The sequence below is a fragment of the Lichenostomus cassidix genome, chromosome 8, assembly GCF_008360975.1.
Source record: "Lichenostomus cassidix isolate B80296 chromosome 8, HeHo_3.0, whole genome shotgun sequence".
In the NCBI taxonomy this organism is placed as follows: domain Eukaryota; kingdom Metazoa; phylum Chordata; class Aves; order Passeriformes; family Meliphagidae; genus Lichenostomus; species Lichenostomus cassidix.
The window spans coordinates 14,162,085-14,180,924 of NC_139489.1; the positions used below are offsets into that span (position 1 = coordinate 14,162,085).

General features: G+C 37.0%; 1 protein-coding gene across 5 annotated transcripts in view; it reads right to left on the minus strand.

Annotated features, from left to right (window-relative positions):
* The window catches only part of COL24A1 (collagen type XXIV alpha 1 chain), a 121,531-nt gene that overhangs the window by 73,156 nt on the left and 29,535 nt on the right, over positions 1-18,840 (minus strand). For 4 of the 5 annotated variants that reach the window (XR_014853747.1, XM_085067993.1, XM_085067995.1 and 1 more), the window contains exons 8-18: positions 17,218-17,262; positions 15,962-16,015; positions 14,735-14,779; positions 12,505-12,558; positions 11,781-11,825; positions 7,485-7,538; positions 4,942-4,986; positions 1,495-1,548; positions 1,356-1,400; positions 904-957; positions 215-268 (exon numbers count right to left, since the gene is read on the minus strand). Coding sequence is in view for 4 of the 5 variants with exons in the window: in XM_085067993.1 (XP_084924119.1) it covers positions 215-268; positions 904-957; positions 1,356-1,400; positions 1,495-1,548; positions 4,942-4,986; positions 7,485-7,538; positions 11,781-11,825; positions 12,505-12,558; positions 14,735-14,779; positions 15,962-16,015; positions 17,218-17,262 (549 nt within the window). In the remaining variant the exon portion in view is untranslated. The remainder of the gene's footprint in view (positions 1-214; positions 269-903; positions 958-1,355; positions 1,401-1,494; positions 1,549-4,941; positions 4,987-7,484; positions 7,539-11,780; positions 11,826-12,504; positions 12,559-14,734; positions 14,780-15,961; positions 16,016-17,217; positions 17,263-18,840) is intronic. The other variant, XM_085067994.1, reaches the window with a different exon arrangement.

An 18,840-nucleotide genomic window follows, 5' to 3' on the forward strand; every position in this document is an offset into this window, starting at 1 on the left:
TTAGGATCTGACTCACTCATTAACACCAATCACTAGACATAGAAGCAGCTTAGACCTTATTCTTTGTGCATTTTGAATTAGGTCACTTCTGGGGGATTACCTGCACTGTGAACATAATCACACAAAAGTGTCAAATATCAACAGTAGTATAAAATACCAAGTATCAACAACATACAGTGATATACTGAGAGCAAAATTTGATGTGTAAACTTACTGGGGGTCCTGGTTTTCCTCTGATCCCTGGGGGTCCTGGTAAACCAAGAGCACCCTGGAAAAAAACCCCAACTATTAAATACACATGAAAATGAATCGCTGTGTTGCATTGGAAACAATAAATTGCTACATTTTGACACCTGAAACAGGCTTCAAAAGAATTCTGCAGGATGAAAACTATCTTTTAACATACAACTTTCATCAAAAGAGTTCTCACAGGATGTGCTATTTCAGTGACTTCTGATGTGCTAGCCAAACAGGAAAGAAGATCCTTATTTATGTCAGTTTGATGATGTGAAGGAACATGCCAGACCGTGTGCTGCTGCTAACCACAGTAGGCCCAGGTGAGCTGCAGATGAACCTCAAGGGTCAAGAGAAAAATACCTTTTACAATGGTTTCTTAGCAAGATTCAGATCATACCATAATTCTTTTCTTGTTTGATGCATCTCTATACACACAGCTGCCAGAATTCTACCTGTGCCCTTTACTGGTCTTTGTTCACACTTTCCATAACTGAGTTTTTATTAGCACAGAATTTCTTAAAAATGCATTAATTCAGTGATATCCAGAAATTTTTCCTACTGCATCCTACTTTTATGCAACTGACCTGTTGTATTTTATGAGACTCATAAGCCTGATGAAGTTGCTGAAATTAGATAATTTTGTAAAACAACGCAATTATAACTTACCTTGTCTCCTGGGTACCCTTGATCTCCTGGCTCTCCTGCAAGACCATGTTCACCCTAAACAACATATAATTTTATACACACATATGTATGTGGCTTAAAATGGGGCAGTTTTCAGAAACAGTGAATGAGAAAGATTAATTCAATATTCACTATTTAAAATTAACACAAATCTTTTAAAATGCAAGGTGCTGCACTGAAATACTTCTTTCAGGAAACTCTATAGACTCAGACCTGGATATTATTATGTTCAGTAGTTAGTGTTCTGTTCAGAAAAAAGTTTGTCAAAAGTACCAGATCATGAGTCTGACATAATTTTAAAAAATAAATGTCAGAAGAGAAAAGAAATCAAAAGGAAAGAGGGAAGGCTTTGCCAAATACATTATGCTCAAGATTTAATAAAGGGAATCTGAAAGAACTATATATCTCCAGGATAATGAAAATATTTAAATCACCTTATCACCTTTCATTCCAGGCTGTCCCACACTCCCTGGGAAACCCTGTTAAAATAAAGAAAATGAAAATCCAATGTTTGACTATAATAATCTGGGAAACAGCATAGGCACCAGGCTGTGGGATGATTGAATACCATACCGTGGGCCCTGGAATTCCTGATGGTCCACTTGGTCCTGCTGGCCCCATGTCTCCCTATCAAACAGCAAGAAAGGTGACTGTATTTGGTGAAACAGAGTAACTGAAAGAATCCTAGCAGAATGGGGCATTTTTCTGTGCCACAGAGAGAAACTGAAATCTTTTTCAGGCTAATTTCTTAGGGAAAGAAAGGTATCCATATCATAAGTCCTCCATCTTTACAGTTCCCAACAAAATCAGCAGAAACAAAACTTGCCTCTTCTCCTGCAGATTATAAATTCAAGAGAAGATCACCATGCATTAGGCAATGCATATTAAGGAAGCTTTCTTTTGTACTGCAGCTGCACATTCAGTGGCCATTGCTGCTGTCCTCAGCGTTACATGACAGCACTTCTCTGTAGGCATCAAATTTGGCTTAAAGAAAATATTCTATGATTATTCATTATTCTATGATGAGTAGGGCCATAAAAAGTGACCTTTTTATGGTCCTTTTACTCAGACTTCTTACCTATCAGTGGCTTTTATAAGTTAAAAAAAAAAAAGGGAAAAAATAAGAATATTGAAAGATCAGCACAGAACAGCAATAATATTAATGAAAACCAGTGCGCTAAACATAAGATGTGACTTAGAATAGTTAAAACTATATTACAAAGGGAAAAGTCTATCTACTTTCTGCCTATTCATCCTCTGGGGGAGGAGGGGAGGACCAAAAAGGCAATGTTATATCTCTGTGGCTATGCAAGAATTTAGCAACACATATGTATAAAGAAATCTTTTGCCACTTGCTGAGAGTGACATGGAAAAGGTGAGATGGGCATCTATGCATTTCCAGTTGAGTACAAATTCATTACTCTCTGGAGACTCTTTCAGCAATGTTAGCTACCACATTTTTCTGCAGCCATCATCAGACTTGTGCCTCACCGAAGAAAAAGGAAGATTGATCACTTAGTGTCTTAGTGGTGCTTGGTAGAGCTCCCAAGAAAATTGCCACTCTACATTGCTTTAGCTTTCCATGACTGCTTAAATGATATATTCTGTCATGGTAGTGGAACAAATAAATTGTTTACATTGCTGTCTCTCAGTTGTTCTACATATTCTGCTTCATCAAGGCATTTCTGCATTAATGGTAGTGAATGCTGAAATGCACACTTATGGTAACAGCAGCATTGATTGGAAAATCACAGAGGAATACTGTGCTGGGGAATTTAGCTTACAACAGCAATGGGAAGAAATTCCAAAACAGCTTTACAACATTCAGTTTCATTAAACTCCTCTCATAGTCTCCAGATATATTAAGTGACTTAACAGCAAAGAACTGGAACTACACAAAAATAAAACTGAAAAATTATCTCACTGATCAGAAAAGTGTTGAATTAGTAAATCTGTCAGGTTTTTTAATCATCCTCCACCCACAACAGCCTTGCTATATGTTAACACACACTTATTACCTGGCATAAAACTTGCTGATAGATAAAACCTATAGCTACATAAGGTGTACCTTTCCCAACATTTCTATGTGACAAGTGAAATTAAAACCCAATTGCTTTTTCCAGTCAAAAAGATAAAATACCAGAAAAGGAAAACTAATGTTTTCCTAGTATTAAGTGGGCTATCTTAAAAGGAAAAAAAAATTAAAAAGATAAACCAGTTCTGGTATCTAGCAGTAAATTTTTGAAAGTCTTCATCTTATTAAAACTCATCACCTTGCTAAGTCTTGAAAGACTGGCTGTTCGGCCAGCCAAAGCTCTGAAATTGGCAATAGCTTTGTGTACAGAAAAAAATTATGGATGGAATGAATTACTGGACTCAGCTTGCTGATGCTGCTCATTTTGCCATTGTTCTCATGAACAAAGTCAAAAATATAACTCTTGACACTGCACACAGCTGGGCTGGACAAGCTACTTGAATTAATGCTCTTGGTTTCTGCTAGAAAAATATATTTAATCTCATGTTCAATATTGCATCTTGTAATAGCATAATGCGTTATAATTGCCAAGGTATTTTAAAGCAAACGCAGTTCTGTAAACTGCAGAAGAAGAACTAAAGAACTGTAGTTCTTTACTCAGATTTGCATGGCCACTAGCATCTGCCTGGACAAGGGACAACTGAGGCCAGGGAGCACAAAGCCGTTTGGAGAGCAGGTGTGGTCGAGGAACAGGGCTGTACCACACAGGCTGTACTGGGGAATGCTGGGGTCACCTGAAATTCCCCCAGGGCCCTGGTGAAATTCTGCTACAGATTAAAGGGTGCAATGGTCCCTTGTAAAGAAACTGGAACAAAGCACAGCTCTTCCAATTATCTGATTGTGAAAGAGAAAACCAGAGTAACCAATATGATGTTGCTGGAACCATGTGAAAGAGTCCCACATATAAACAAGAGAAGGCCACTCAAATGGAGCTCACACACTAAACAATTGTTAATTCATGCTGTTCAAAATCTAAACATGCCGTCAACGTTTTTCCCCCAAGAAATAGCTCTCATTATGGTTATATTTCATCTATGTAAAGTGGCAAAAGCTTTGGACTGGTGATTGAAAATTATTTCTCTATTTCACAAAAAACTTGTGACACTCAATCTCTGTAAATGACTGCTACTCAGCAAGAGGGCACATACAGCTTCGACCCTGCAAACATTTATGCTCATGACCTCTAGGTAGGGCAAAACTGCTAAGTTTTAGCCAAAATAATCAGTAACAACATCTTTTTACAAGTTACATATATAGCAGGCTTTTTTAAAAACCTCAGATATATTTCTACAATTATCATAGTCTTTGAAATAGAATTCCAAAGACAGTCACGTAAGAGAGAAAAGCAAACTATAATTCTAAGCAAATTCTCAAGAGTGCAAGCTGCAGTCTCATGAGTGCTTCAACTGGCCTGTATCAGCTGACAAGAACACAGTAAATTGTGTTTGCATGATGAAGGCTGGAAGCTTCAGAGGTTTCTTGACCAAGCTTTTGTTTTCACTACAGCAATGCCATAACAATCCTAATCAGGCAGCGAGGGATGACTTACAGGAATTTTGTTATGAACACATAATTAAAAAGAGTAACAATTGAACTCAACTGTTGTGCTTCAAAGGAAAAGAAAGATGGCCATCAGTGTAAAGTAACTTATCAAGAATGTTTCAGATCTGCAGATATCAAAAAAACCCACAAAGCAAACACTGGAGACAATCATAGCTTTCTTAATTTGAGTGTAAACATGCTATTTCTCCCTCTTTAAGGACATGGCTCTGTAGCCAGACATCACTGAGACAACATCCAGAATCAGAGGTCCTCTATGAGTAAATACATGAATTAAAAAAAACAAGGGAGTGAGACTACCCAGTATGAAAGTCTTTCCCACCTCCTGTAGGACTCACCGACATCACAGAGCTTCTCTGGCACAAACACACGAGACAAATACTCTAATGAAGCCATATCAAAGTAAGTAATAAAAGCGTACTCACTCTTAGTCCTGGAAATCCAGGAGGACCAACACCACCAACAATTCCCTTTAAAGAAAATTAACCTTAGATTATCTGAATTTTACTCTTTAAAAAGAAATCCCAATGATAAAAGTGATCTGCAAAGCAAGTCAGTTGGGATTTTTATAGAGTCCCCAAAGAGTGACTACTTATCACTGAATAGAGAAATATGCTTAGTAAAATCCCTGGATTGTGGAATTAGATCTCCAGATAATTGCATCATGGAAACATTTCTGCTGTTCATGTAGGAATATGAGAATTTTTTTTTTTTACCATGATACTTAAAGTGAAAGGAAGAAAAAAAAAATTGAGGGTGAAAAACAAATTTATAAGGATTCTTTTGAAAGATAAATAAGAACACCATCTCAGTTCACAAAAAGAGCTCTGCAAATGAAAGGCTACACTCTCTTTATGAAAAATTATTTCTTGATACAAACTATGGTATTTGCACTTCATACAAAACTTTAAAATTCAATAGTACTCTACTACTGCCTCTGCCACAGTTTAACTCAGAAGAGGCTAAAATTGTAGAAAACAATTGCTAAATCTCTTTGCCCTGTGTCAAACAGGTATTGTAGCCCTCCAGGTCACCATGTCTCATGCAAGCTGTCCCAAAAGCTGGGACCTGCTACTCCACGGATAACATCCATAGGGTCCACTGCAGCCTGATGGCACCCACAGGGAAGGGGAAGTTTTATGCAAACAAATCTAAGCCCATTCTGAAAGTGTCCAGCTGGGCATGGTTACTGGACATGGCACCGAGGACACCTTTGCGCTCTCCTCCCTCCTATGTGGGGTGCCTACACATTTTCTCCAACCTGCACCAAACTATCCACAGGTGAAGCTGAATGCTCCAACAACATCCTCCAAGGCAGACTGACATCCTCAGAGAACTGAGAGGGTGTTGTGGAAATGAAGGATGGCATTAGTCAGTTAAGCAGAAGAAATCAGGCATGGAGACAAATGTCATTAGTGTCAAGTCAGCACACAGGAAGAAATGTCTTCCCTTCAAGTTCCTGCTGCCACAGGCCTCCCAGGCAGCCCGTGGTCTGCAGTGCCAGCTCCCAGAGAGGCTCTGTAAATATGCCATGAGCATTGCAGCCCACTGCAGCTGCAGCACTGGCCCCTTGCCTGAACAAGCCCTGCAGGGTGAGCTTTGGGGGAGGAGGGGAGAGAAGTTGTTGCCTGTTGAAGAAGGCAGTTAGAGCAGCAGCTGTCTTGGCAGATTAGATGGAACTTGTTTGCAAATGCTTGAATTAAAACAGGCTTCTTTGTAAAGTGCAAGTCTGTAATTTCAGATCCAGGCTTTCTGAGCTTGTTTCTATTAAAGTACTGTTCTGCAGATCTGGTGGAAACACAGTATCTGCTTCATCAGGAATGGAGGGAGACTTGGAAGTATGAGGAGGGGAAGCAAGAACTCACCTTTTAATATCATTTGCAAAGCAGTTGGTGACATTCGACCCCTCAGTGGGTTTTCAAGATAAAAACCATACTGATATCACCTGACATTCCAACAAGGGAAACTTTGCCTTGGGGTCCAGAAATATAAAATAACTTTTTTTTTTTGTGTTTCAAAATGTTGACACCAACATTGATAACCCACCAGCAAAATTCATGTAAGCTTTTCTGAAACAAGTTTCTAAGATGGGTATCAGGGCAGACCTTCAACAAAGAGATAAATTCTGTCCAGTTGATGACTCTGTTCTGTATCAGAAAAATCTTTGAACGCAAACTGATAGCAGTTTCCAAAGAAGCATGCAACAATACAAGATGATTTAAATCAGCTGCTCTTTTACCCAACACTTATTGCTATTCTCTTCTCTTGTCCAAAGCCTTTCACTGGTTTCTGACACCAAAGGAAACCTGAGTTTGGAGTCTGCAGCATGACCTTGCCTACAAATAGAGCAAGATAGCAAAGCTCCTTTGAGGGCAGCCTGTGAAGTGATGTGACTGTGCCACAGTCTGAACACCAAACTGCAAGGGCACTTCAGCCTGCACACACGGCCAAGGACAAAGCTGTTATCACACTGATTATAATGCACTAAATGACATGCTAGCATAACTGTGTTCACTACCAGTTAAAAGGATGAAATCAACCATCAAATGCACAAGCATACAAAAGCTGGGGTTTTACATGCAGACAGAATCCTGTTTTGTTAAGGTGATCTTAGAATAATGGTTGAAATAAACAACACAAAGTCATATCTAATGCGAGAATTTTTGAAGACAGAATATTCATCAGTAATGCAATGAGGACAAAAAGAGATCTAATTCTCAAGGTTGTCAGCACATGCAGCAGTGGAAAATGTGTTCTCTCGGCAGCTTTCTGAATATTTTCTTCCTCTTTTTTATACTTCTGTTAATACTTTCCTAGCAATTTCCTTGGAAAAGTTAACATTAAAAAATTTTCCTGCAGACTTCAAGACATTTCTTTTGAAGCAAAAGTCTCCTTCAATTTTGAAGGGGAGTTAATATTGAGTGTTACAAATTTTATCATATTAATCAACACACAATTCAATACTTACAGGGCTTCCATCTGGACCAGGGGGGCCTCTATTTCCAAAGTCACCTGGAAAACCCTAGAGCATAACAGAAAATATCTGTTTTTCATTATTCAAGACATGAAAGGTGGTCTGAACACTGAATTCCTATGGGTATGGGGGGAATCAAGATATCGTAAGTATATTCAGGGAGGGTGATGGAGAAATGGAAAATGCAGAAAGTTTCAGCTACACAGTTCAAATGAGCAGAACAGTGATATTTGTTTGTCTCCTAAAATCATAAACCCCAAATGATACAACTGTACACAATGTAAGCATATGAAAAAATCACACAACTGAATTACTTTAAGAACAACATTAAACAAGTATTACTTCAATTGTTTTCTTGGAGTCTGTTTGCCTATTTATTATTTTTAACTTTTTTTTTTTTCCTGTTAGTTTCAACATTCACTGAAACATGTCCTTCTTTCCTTAACTCATCCCCAAATATTACTGCTTGGCATCTCAGTATGACACATATTCATTAGAAATCAAAATTTTCATCTTTTTGGCACAACATCTTTCTTACTAATGTGAACACTTGCCTTAGTCTGCATCTAGACAGTGAAACAATAACTCAAGACATAGTAAAGCCTCATTTATTTTACGAGAGTTTTGACTTCAGAGACTAGATTATCAGAACAGTAAAGAAACCTAATTTGCCAAGTCAAGCATCGAAGCTTAAAACAGAATTTCCATTTCTTGCTTGAGAAAGAAATTGGAATGGAATTCCACCACTTTACTGGCTGTAATCTTTCATCCTTCCTGCTAGCATTTTGAAAATTGCTTTACTTCTTTCAGATGTTGCCCACTGCAGAAGCATATAAGTTGCTGGGGAAAAGTGATTTAATTTTGTGTTAAAATTTTGAAGGGGGTGGTGTAGGGGAAGGCTGAGGATTTTTAAAATTAATTTTTATCAGTTTAATATTGCTAGGCAGATCTCACTATTTTACTGGAAAAGCCATATGTATCTAGCTAGAAACTCATGCTATTAGTTTCAAGCAGTACCCTGAAATATTTTCATGATTGCTATCACTGTATGAAATTAAGAGAGTGGATGTAGCAGTCCTACAGAGAAATCAAAACCTTTTTTAATTTCAGTGTAAGTTCCATATAAGAGTTCACCAGAAAATTTGCAAAATACTAAGCTGGAAAGGGATTCTACCCAGGAAAATCCAAGCTATGGCATTCAAAGCAAATAGACTTTTCTTAGAACTGAAAAATCTCTCACAGTATTGAGTACTGAGGTAATTGAGAGATGCACTGACCTCAAGAAATCAGCCGCAAAGAACCTGAGCATTACTAATCCATCTCCATGGGGAAAAGGAACAAATTCCATTCTTACAGTAATTTTTACATTAAATGCTCTTCTATGTCCTTTCAGTGTTTCAATACGTCTTTTCAGTGTTTCAATATCTTTTCACCCCTCTGTGTGTATCAGGAACAGTACTTTGAAGCATTAACCTTTCACCTCTGTAAGACCATGTTCAAACCTGCTCCAGGGCAAAGGTACAACTCATTTGGCCTTTTTAAATGACTTTGTTTGGCGGGCATCCACAGAGCTGTCCAGCTCAGGACTTGATACAGCAGTGTCTTTTCTTAATGGAATGGGGGATATATATCACCACACAATATTGTAGGAACAGTAGTCAGGAAAACAATATATAACTGTGTCAAGGAGATGGAAAAATCAGATAATAAATCAGAGTAGTTTCAGCACTGCTTAAGCCATATTTGGCTTTAGCAACAAGCCAAAATTCTATAAAAATAAAGGCAACATTTTATGCACATATATACATGCATGCACACTGCCAAAATATGTTGAAACAATTTAATAGCTATGAATTGCCATCATCATGCCTGATAAGGTGAAGTAATCTGAGACAGGCTTCTGTAGCATTTTTGGATTGATTTTAGGTGGAGATTTTTTCTGCTTTCTCCTGTTAATTCAGAAAAGCTAAACATAGGAATTCCTCTCACAAGGAATTTTTTGTTTAGGATCTGATCACAGAACTCACAAATTAGAATGTACAGCCATAATTGTAAGAACTGACAGTACAGTTCTTCATGTTGTTGCCACCTTATCATTTAAAAAGTCGAGGATCTCAGAATAGTGGTCAATAAAGCAGATTTAATTGATTCTCAAGGTGTACACCATTGGTCAAATGTTTTCCCAACTCTGAAAATGTAGTATAAAATTTCACACATACAAAATAGATATTTGAGAGTGTCTATATTGTTAAAAGCTACCAACTGAGAGCACATAGACAAAGATTAATTTATGACCCTTTCCTAAACAGAATATTTTGGTTGTACTGCCTACCATTGGTAGATGTTGGAAGAGGCAGAATTGTCATACACACACACACATATATATATTTGAAACTCAAAGGGGAAATGAAGAATACAATGGGACAATTTTAACAACCCCACAGAATCACAGATGCTGCTCACAAATGATACAGCACAATTCCAGCACAACAGGAGCTACAAAAGGGACAGAAATCACTCACAATTCAAAGATACAAAGCATGTATCTTTGAACTGATACTGAAAAATCTATCTTAGTAAGTAGAAAAATGAAAGCAGAATGAAAAGCCACAGAAGTCTAAAACTGGAAGCAATATAATAATATATTGTGTGACAAGTGTTTTATTAAATCAGTATTATCATTTAACATTGTTATTAAGCATACAAAGGATGTCTATTCATAACTTTAATATAAAACAGAACATGAACTGTTTTTACAGTTACAATGGGCTTGGTTACTAAATTCTTGCTAAAATTTACAATGTCTGTTCTGACACACAGACAACTGGTTTTAACTAATCACAGATAGAAGAAAATTATGTAAAAATCTTCCACCAAATGTGTATGAAAAAGCAAAATGCATCATACTAACAGGACAGACAATGCATTAAAATACTACAGAACTAGCCAAATTTCACATTATGATGATGCAATGGAAAGAAACTGAACATATATACTTCTATTATGAAATGTTTTCTTAAAAGGACATTGTATCCAAAACCAATCTAAAATTCAAACAAATCCTCACTCTATAGATGCAGACAATTGACTATTTTGTTCCATTTCAAATATGCCAGAAATGTTACAAATATGAACAACTGTTCAATAAACCTACTGAGTAGCAGCATTTTGTGAATGGTGTTTACAATCCCCTGCATGATCCACCTCACTTGTACTTTGAAGTCACTTTCCAAAAATGAGATTACACTTGAGATCTGATTTCTTTCAAAACGATCTCTGCCATTCAGACAGGGTTTTTATCATCTCAAGTATTATTAGTGACAGTTTCATCCAAAGAAATAAGTTGCACCATAGAAAAAAAGGTGAAGAGTCTGACTTCAGGAACTGTAGAATTCCCATGCCAAATTTCTTTTAGTGACAGTGCCCTGCCCCAAAGCATTGTTAACTCCAGGGCACAAAGCCAAAAGACTTTCTCATCACAGCTGTCATTGTTTGGGGCTAAAATAATACATCTTCTCTAAGCTTGTGATCAGCAAAGTACTTCAAGCCATATTCAAGTTTCACAGCATACATCCAGGGTCAAACAATGCCAATCATATTACTGTTGAGCAAACTTGTTCAACATTGTAGATGAAAAGCATCTGAACTGCTGAGCACAGCTGACTGCACAACTGGAGAACTCCATGGTGGTTTCCAATCTCAAACCTCAAGAAAGTTAAAACTGGAAACTCCTGGATAGCTTCAAAGAGCTAAAATAATATGGTTGCAGCAGAAAACAAAACATTTGGCATTGAAGATACACCACAGGAAATATGTAAACCTTGATAATGTATACTGGGCAAATATGTGTTTATTCTCAGCTGTAGAAATATATGTTAAGAAGAGGACAGCTTTAATTTACCATAGTCCAGTAACATCAGACATTAGAAGCAGCTGATGTACATCCAAACCAACACCAGATTTAAAAGCCTGCATTATATCTGCACGTTGTGGTAACACCAATTTTATACAATATATTTATGTGTTTCTGTCACCTTGTAACCCTTCTCATAGCTGATATCAGTAACCTGCCACAAGGCTCGTAGTGGTAAGTCATCTACACTTGAGAACATCTAGCACTTTTAACCTCCACAGAATCTGCAGTTTTGAAAAGTACTGATTGAAAACAATAGAAAGTCATCCATGGCAAAAAAAACACCTAACTTTTTTTCAGCTGATTAAAGTTACGGAGTTAATTTTAGGTGGATTTGCATTGGCAGTGAGAATTGTAACAAGTATTAGAAGATTTACCTGTCTCCCTTTAGGACCTCTTTGTCCACGGAGGCCTGGGATACCCTGAGAAAGAAATAACCCATCATAAGTAGGTTTTCTTTTCTTCAATGCTTAAATTCAAGTAATCAAACCTTCATTTGATTGGAAAAAGCGTGAGAAGCACCACCATTTTAAAGAAAATATTGAAAAAGGATTTGGGCAAAGTACCAGAGAGACAACGTACAATAGCAGAAACAAACTTTGCTTGTCTTTACTGTGCTAATGTCAGAACAACTATGAAGAAGGACCTTGTCTTGCTTCCATCAAAGTACATGTCCAGACAACCTTTTTGCTCAAATGAAATAAGAAAATGCTCAAGTACAGAGTGATAGAGATTAAGACTTCCATGGCTGGTTCTACTGCAAAGATCATCCAACAAGAGACAAATATTAATTACTGACAAAATGAAATTGCTTCAATGAACAATATTCATTCAGGCTTTGTTGAAGGGAAAAAATAACCCTAATTCTAGCAACTGTAAGTTAAAATAATACTTTACAGCTGCTCCCCATTCTACTTCAGCACCAGGGTATTTAATTGATTAGACAAATTTGGTATGACCTATACATCTTATTTTCTTCACATCAGTTTTGCTTTTAGCAAAAAATATTTGAATTAATACCTTGCACATTTTCCCACATTCTAGCATCTATTGCATTGCCACACAGACATCAACATTTCATTAATGTTCCATTAGGCCTACCCTTTCTCCTTCAGGTCCTGGTGGTCCTGCCACACCTGGAGGTCCAATAAAACCCTAAAAACATAAGAACAGTACTTGATTTCAATGCTGCTTGTCCCTCAGTATTGGCCAGCTATGGGTTCATCACACAGGGATTAAATTCAGACTCATTTGAAACTACCAGTGAAGCTCTAGAAATTTAAATGTGACTAGGATTTACTTTCCAACCAACAGCAATAACAATTTCCTGTTATAAGGGTACAAATCGGTTAATCAAAAAGTATTAAGAAAGTGTTCTAATACGACAAGGTTGCAGCAGATGCATTGTTTATTAGAATAGATGAAATCAGCAACTTGTTTCTTAAGTTAACCTTATTGTTGAACTCCATCAGAAAAGAAGTTCTCATCTTTAATAACAGTGTGTGATCACTAGTATATGTAAGAGTTCTTACAATAAAATGTTTATCCTAATATAAGCAGAATGTTTTTCTTATAGTTCAGTCACAATGCATTTCTCTCCCACCATTCCTCACCTGTATGGAGAAATGGATTCTGCGCTACCAGATTCAAACTGAGATTGGAATAAAAATATTAACTTATTTACTAAAATAGAATTCTTTGCTTTTATATCTCTCCCCAGTTGTCCAGTTGTAATGATTTCATTTCTTGAGGGTTGACCTTTTTTTTAATTACGAAAGATGTACCCATCTTGTCATTCAAACCTCATGAGAGTAAGGAAAACAAAGGCACTTTACCTTCTACAGTTTCTTAAAACAGCTGAGAAACAGAACTCCGTTTGATTACAGGAATATTTTAAACCTAAAGCTCTGAAGATAAATCATATCATGTTGCTATATACCTCCACGGCACAGGACTGTGTCAAGAGATGTGTGTCATCATTTTTACTAGAAGTTACTTTTAGAATTTATACACAGGACTTAGCCTTAAGACATGACAGGTGTTTCTCCCTAAAATTACTCATGCATTGGCCATTTTTAGCTTTGTGTAAACAGAGAAGCAGTGACTTTTCAGGAAGTGACTGGGATCACTTATGTCTTGTTGGTTGAAGCGAGAATAAGACAAAATGCTTGAGAATCTGAACAAAAATAAACTGAAGAAACATAAAAGAAACAACCCTGAGGGTGTAATATCTGTTGGCACTTGATCCTGACCAACTAATTTGTCCCATCACTGTAATGAAAACTGACATTAAAAAAACCCACCCCAAAACCCCCAGACATACGTTTAAGAAGCTGCTGCAGGTAAAGATTTTTATTAACTACACTAAAAAAACAAGACAAATACAATACTTGCAACACAGTAAGATTAATAGATACTTGAGAACACAGTAAACTGCTGAGCAACCTGTACATGAGCTGAGGGCCTGAAAACACCCAGAAAAAGCCTCCTTCAAATCCTAGATGCAGCCAGCAACATACAAGTTTCTGGAAACCTGAGTCTACTCCTTGATGGTGAGAGTCAGTCTGAAGAAATACTTATACATGCACAAGCATGTGCAGGCATGTACATGTGCCTATTTAAAGAAAACAAAATTACACAGCAGCCACCCAAAAAACCCAAACCAAAATAAAACCCAACAAACTAACAAACCCACAACCCCCCAAAAAACCCAAACCACTAAGAAACAGAGAAAGAGCACCATAAAACAGCAAAAAACACCCCCACCCAGGAGGAAAAAAACAACCTATTTTACTTCCAAGAATAACCAAAACCAAATCTTGACTGCACAGATCATTAAGAACCTTCAATCCCTGTCATACATAGAACTACAACTGAATCATTCTAAAATCTCAAGATCCCTTTTGTGGCTTTTATGTGACAAGGCTGTTTCCCTTTATCAGCTTCTGTAGCTGTTACAGATTGCAAGTGTCAGATATGTCTCCATTCTTGACAGCTTCCATTATGGATATAATGCTTCAGGCCTGAAACATCCACTTTTCTTCACTCCAGCCCTCACACACCCAGCACTGCTTTCTTCTCTTGCCTGCATGCAAGTGAGAGGAAGGGCAACTATGGAAAACTGCTCTGCACTGCTCACCATGTGAAAAAAATAAACTCTTGCACATATTTAGAAAGAAAAACTGATTTCTCATTTACAGGTTCTATAAAGGCAGAGTGGTTCAGCAGGCATACAACTGGCAGAGCTGAATTAAATTCCTCACCTCCTTTCTTATCTGCTGTATGGGTAAAAACAGACATTCATATCAACATGATAAGGGTGCTTACTTACTCTTACTCCTTTAGGACCTGGGTTACCTTCTGGTCCAGCTAAGCCCTGTTACAAAAATACATGTGTTGTAATTAATTTTAAACCATCAGAACTGCTCTGTGTAAAAGAACTGCAACAGCACATGTTAACTGTTAACTGGCAACACATTCTTGAAATCTTTAAGACTGAAGAAGTGTCATCAAGTAGTCCCCTGTGACCATGTTCAGAAAGTTCTCCCATTAATGCATGGCTGAAAGATAGACCATGACTGAAGCTTCCATTACATTAAAATTATTTCTTATGGGAGAAAGTTTTTTCCAGACACAGTGATCAGGCATTAGAGTGACATAATTTCACAGGATTTTTTATGAGCTTTTATATTTGGAAACATTTCAATTATGCTCAAGCTAATGTCAGAATTGCATATGTGGCCCAAATGCTCTAAACATCTTACGTGATTCGACACAAAAATGTTATCATCCATTACTCTATAAAATATTGTAGTGGAATTTTAAAATATATTGCCAGTACAAACATAATCCAACAAAACATTGAAGTATTGGTCAAATTCACCCTTTAAGCAGACACAAAACCACAAAGCCAATCGTTGTTGATTTGGCTCATATATCTTTACATGGGGAAAATAATGAGCATTTCTACATTATATCTTACTTGTATTACTGCACTGAGGTATCTGTTACCTTATAAGTAAATCAATATTTATATAAGTACTTGTGTATAAAGAAAGCTGCTTTCTAGCTTTATTGGTTCTTCTTAAATATCCCAATGCGGGGGGGAAAAAGAACCTTTAAATGTTCTGCTTCCCTAAAGGACTGAAGAAATAGTTTCAGCAGTGAAGTAAACACATTGGTGAAAAATCAGAACAGGCAGTTTCCTACTGCTTCTGGACTTGTAATACAAAGAAGATAAACCACACAGAACCACATGAGGTTTATGAAGGGAGTTTAAAGTGTTCAGACATTCAGTACATTGGTAATGCCATTTACATATTCCAGAAAGAAACAGCATTACTGCATTCAACCCATTGAAGTTTAAAAGCCAGAAGACTCAATATTCTCTCCAGGGTACTACCAGAGAAAGAGGTTTGTGTCAAAGAAAAATTACAGGATGTAAACAAATACATTTTTACAAGTAAAAAGGAGTTTCAAATGAGTTAGATATGATACTTTTGAAAAGAATAGATGAGGGAGAAAAAAAAAAGCAAAGACATTAGTATAGTTACTGCACCTGCCTGCCAGGGTAACCAACTGCCCCAATACTGCCAGCCATTCCTGGAATTCCCTAAGTGGAAAAGGAAGAAAAAAAGGGAAAAGAAACAACAAACACATTTAATGTCATAGTTTGGAGTTTGTTTTATCATTTCTCTCTTACCATTTACTTGTATGACACAGCTTAAGCGCACGGAAAAACTAGTCTTTAAACAAGCTACACACAACACCCAAAAATTGACTCATCATACATAAGTAACACTGCCAATTTCAGTTACATACCCTTTAAAAGGAGTCTAAGATTTTGTGAAATACAGGAGAGCACACCTTATTTCCATAATAAAAACTCAGAAGCTATTTGTGAAAAATAATTCAGGAGGGCTATAGGAGGTAGGTCCTTATAATGAGGTAACTGCACTGGTCTTAGTTGTATTTGAAACAAATACATTAAACTTTTCATTAAAGAATCTTCTGTCCTTACAAAGCAAATTTTTGGGTTTTTTTCTTCCAGAATCAGGTCAGTATAGCACTGCATTAATCATGAATGTACACAATTCTCTCCACCTTCTTCTCCTGATGTTAAGAATCAACTTTTTTTTTTTCCACTGTTTATCTCTGTCTCACTGCTAGATTAATTATCACCAAAAAATTCGTGTGAAACTGTAATAAAAACCACCACACATTCAGTTAAGGTCTGTGCGTAAAACTCATGAAAGTCATGGATGATGTCCTTGAGTTTTCATCTGCCCTCAGATGTCTACCATCTGTTATCATCACCATTTCCTTTTCAGTGTGATCCAAATGGAGAGTCCTTCCATCTACTCTGCCATTAGGAGCCTCATCAATGCTAACAAGAGACATTAGCAATTGGATGTCTTTGAAATTATATTCAGATTTCTTTTAGAACTGCCTTGGAAGTGTAAAAAAGTGCTGAATAACTATTTAATTTCCTACATGCCAGGAGATGCAAAATGCATTAAATCAGTAGAGGTTTGAAAGAATGCAAAAAGTGCCTCTTTTAAGAATTTTACATCAACATCCAAGCTGATGTGGTAGTTGAAGAACAAGCTGGTCTTTTCCATTTCATTTAGACCACTTTTTTAACACACTGATCTCTAAACAATCTGAATTCTTGCTCAAGAACTGTCCAATATTTCCTTAAGCAGTTAGTGGTTTACACTGATTGCTTATATTGAACACTTATAACAGATTGTACATTCCCCTGTCCTAATTGTCCATCTGCAGAGCACAGTGCACTGTGCTTTCATCCCTTACCTGCTCACCCCGTGGCCCTTGCAGTCCTGGGTAACCCTTAAGACCCTGCAGGTAGAGAAAGAGATCCCTGATAAATCCACTTAAACAAAATGGACCTTCTTTTCCTACTCTCTACTACCTTTATCAAAGAAAAAAAATCCAGTCTTGTCTGCCTGTAGCATTAGTGTTGTTTACATTTAGCACCTCATATGAAAGTTGAGTTAGAGAAAAGAATGAAAAAACTTCTTGGCAGTTTAGACAATTTCAAGGTATCAGTATGCTTAAAGACAGTTCCAGATTTGTACTCTTTTAAACAATTGAGTACATGGGACGCTGTCACCAGTTGTTGCTGAAATTGAAGAACTAGATTCTATACCGTGCATTTCCCCATCCGAAATCCTTGTCACAATGTCCTTTCTGAACAAGGCAATTCAAAGGGTGGTAGTAGAGGGTCATCCCAGACTATTCTAGGACACAGGAAAGACAGACCTTCCAGGACACAAAACGTCCTTTTAAAATTAATATAGAAAAAGTTTGGGCTCTTATACTATGGAATGTATATTGGTAGCGAGAACAGCCTCATCCTAGAAAACTTCTCTATGGTGCTGGAACCACAAAAAGAGATTAAATTCTTGAACTTTACTCCCTGTAAAAACATTTGAAATTGACCATTTCCAGCATATTTTAGGTCAAAGAAAAAAAAAAACAAACCTAAAATAGTGCTGGAATCTGCCCATCAGTACACTCAAAAGAGGAACCTCCTTCTTGAACATCTTTACACTGGATTAAACATACCCAGACAATCAGGCCTAAAAGGGAGGCTGTAACAGTTGCATGACTGATGCAGAAGCCAAGCGTCTGGTCTCCACATCCCTTGCAAGAGATACTGGGAATACACAAGTCCAAAAGCTACAGCTTGAAAGACAAAGACCAAAACAAATCTTATTCTGGATGGAAATCTATCATAAACTTGGACACAAAGACATTGACTGAGCAGCGGGAGTGTCCTGGCTGATGTTAAACATCTGTCTGCCTTGCAGCATGATGATACTCATCAGTCAGTAGAGACTTGAGACTCACTGTAATAAAAAGAAATTCTGTAACTGATTTCAGCAGATCAGGTACTCCAAAGTTTCAGATAAGCTTCTGTGTGACCACAATAGTATTGCTGCATGAAATTAACTTTATTATCATATACAAAATTAAAAGATAAAATTATTTTACTTGGTGAGAATTTTGGCATAAAGCAGTAACTCCTTTTTAGCTTTTGAAATACGTCTCAGAAAACTACAATTTTTACAGTCCCAGCCAACCCTTTATTTAATGAATCTTATCTTCTCTCTATAATTAAATAATCAACTAAAGTAGGTGTATCTAGAAGAGATCTATCAGTAGTTTCTTGGTTTTCATACTAGAAAAAAAGGAAAGAAAATGCTGCTATTCACAGAAATGCTCAAAGAAAAGTTTATCACAATTTAGTTTCAAAGTAGGTCAGTTTTGCTGATTCCCACCTGCATGAACAGACGCAAAAGAAGGCACACAAGAAAGTGAGATGGATTGGTTACTGCTGTGAGCATTTCTATACAACAGCATTTTACTTCTGTCAGAGGAAAACTGCTCTGAAATCATATTTTAGAATAATAT